Raw genomic sequence first — 1155 nt, forward strand, 5'->3', positions numbered from 1 at the left:
TTCATAAAAATACTTCTTTGTGTTCTTCCAGGACACACAGAGTCTATTGCAAAGGCCTTTAGTTTGATATTTAACAAGAATAAAATAAATTTGCCTTGAATATATAGTTTTTTTTATAATTTGGCATTTTTCTTATTATTTTGGTTTTGTCCGTTGAGGTACCGGTACTCTATGGTACTCTCTCCCCTTTGGTTTCCCAATTACATATGTCTATTAGACAGTGAATAATTAAGAGGCTGATTTCTGATAAGCGAATACCATTTTGCAGTTGTTACTGTTTGGTATTTCCATCTGCGAGAAAGTATAGTTTGACGATCTGGTATTTTATTTTCGCGTTTTTGTCTCTGTTTTTCTTTATTTTAGTGTTTTATGTTTTTCATTTCTATTTTCTTTATTTGCATTTTATCACTGTTTTATCATTGAAAACAAGCACATGCCACTATGTTTTTTATAAGATCAAATAAATACAACTTTTGAATTTCTGTATGTGTCGATCCTTCTCCTTCATTATCGAAATCAAGGGTTTGTCTCGGTTCTCACACTGCCTGATATCTACTTAACAAAAAATCGGAGGTGTTTACGTCTGAAACCTTGTAGATAAATGCAGTCTACATGCGGATTGATTATATATATTGAATTGAATTCTAAAAGTTGAATGAACAAAATACGATTAATTTAAAGAAAATAATTAATATTCTACATGTTCCTCCAACCACTCTCCAGAGCTCACAAAAGCGATATAAAAACCGTGTGAAGTCTCGCAAGGTCACAATGGCTTTAACAGTGATAGTGCTGAGAGGAGCAGCTCTGTTCTTGCTCCTTGTGACGGGCAGTCACGCCTTCCTCGCGACGCCCCTAAACGCGAGCGATCCTGATGTCGTCAATATCCTGTGTCCGGAGCAGGTAAGTGAGAAATAGTTGGGATGCGGATGACATCGTGTCCGGGAAAGCACGTGTGGAAGCCATTTTACAGGGGGTTGGTTACTCGTTGATACATTTTAGGCGTTCGTTACTATCTCGGATTTTCATCGTTAAAAAAACAGGCATTGATAGAGTAGAGACACACACACAATGAGAATGAATAGGAATGTCATGACAAGTTATTCCTGAACCCCAAAAAGCAAACAAACCCTGGAGTCCATCCCTGACGCAAAG

General features: G+C 37.1%; 1 protein-coding gene across 1 annotated transcript in view; it reads left to right on the top strand.

The window, feature by feature from the left end:
- Positions 1-686: 686 nt before the first annotated feature.
- LOC119585142 (von Willebrand factor A domain-containing protein 7-like) overlaps positions 687-1155 on the top strand; it is a 19876-nt gene continuing 19407 nt past the window's right edge. The window contains exon 1 of the mRNA XM_037933771.1: positions 687-903. Within this exon, the coding sequence (XP_037789699.1) occupies positions 772-903 (132 nt within the window). The 5' untranslated portion in view covers positions 687-771. The remainder of the gene's footprint in view (positions 904-1155) is intronic.

The sequence above is a fragment of the Penaeus monodon genome, chromosome 19 (assembly GCF_015228065.2).
Source record: "Penaeus monodon isolate SGIC_2016 chromosome 19, NSTDA_Pmon_1, whole genome shotgun sequence".
Taxonomy (NCBI): Eukaryota; Metazoa; Arthropoda; class Malacostraca; order Decapoda; family Penaeidae; genus Penaeus; species Penaeus monodon.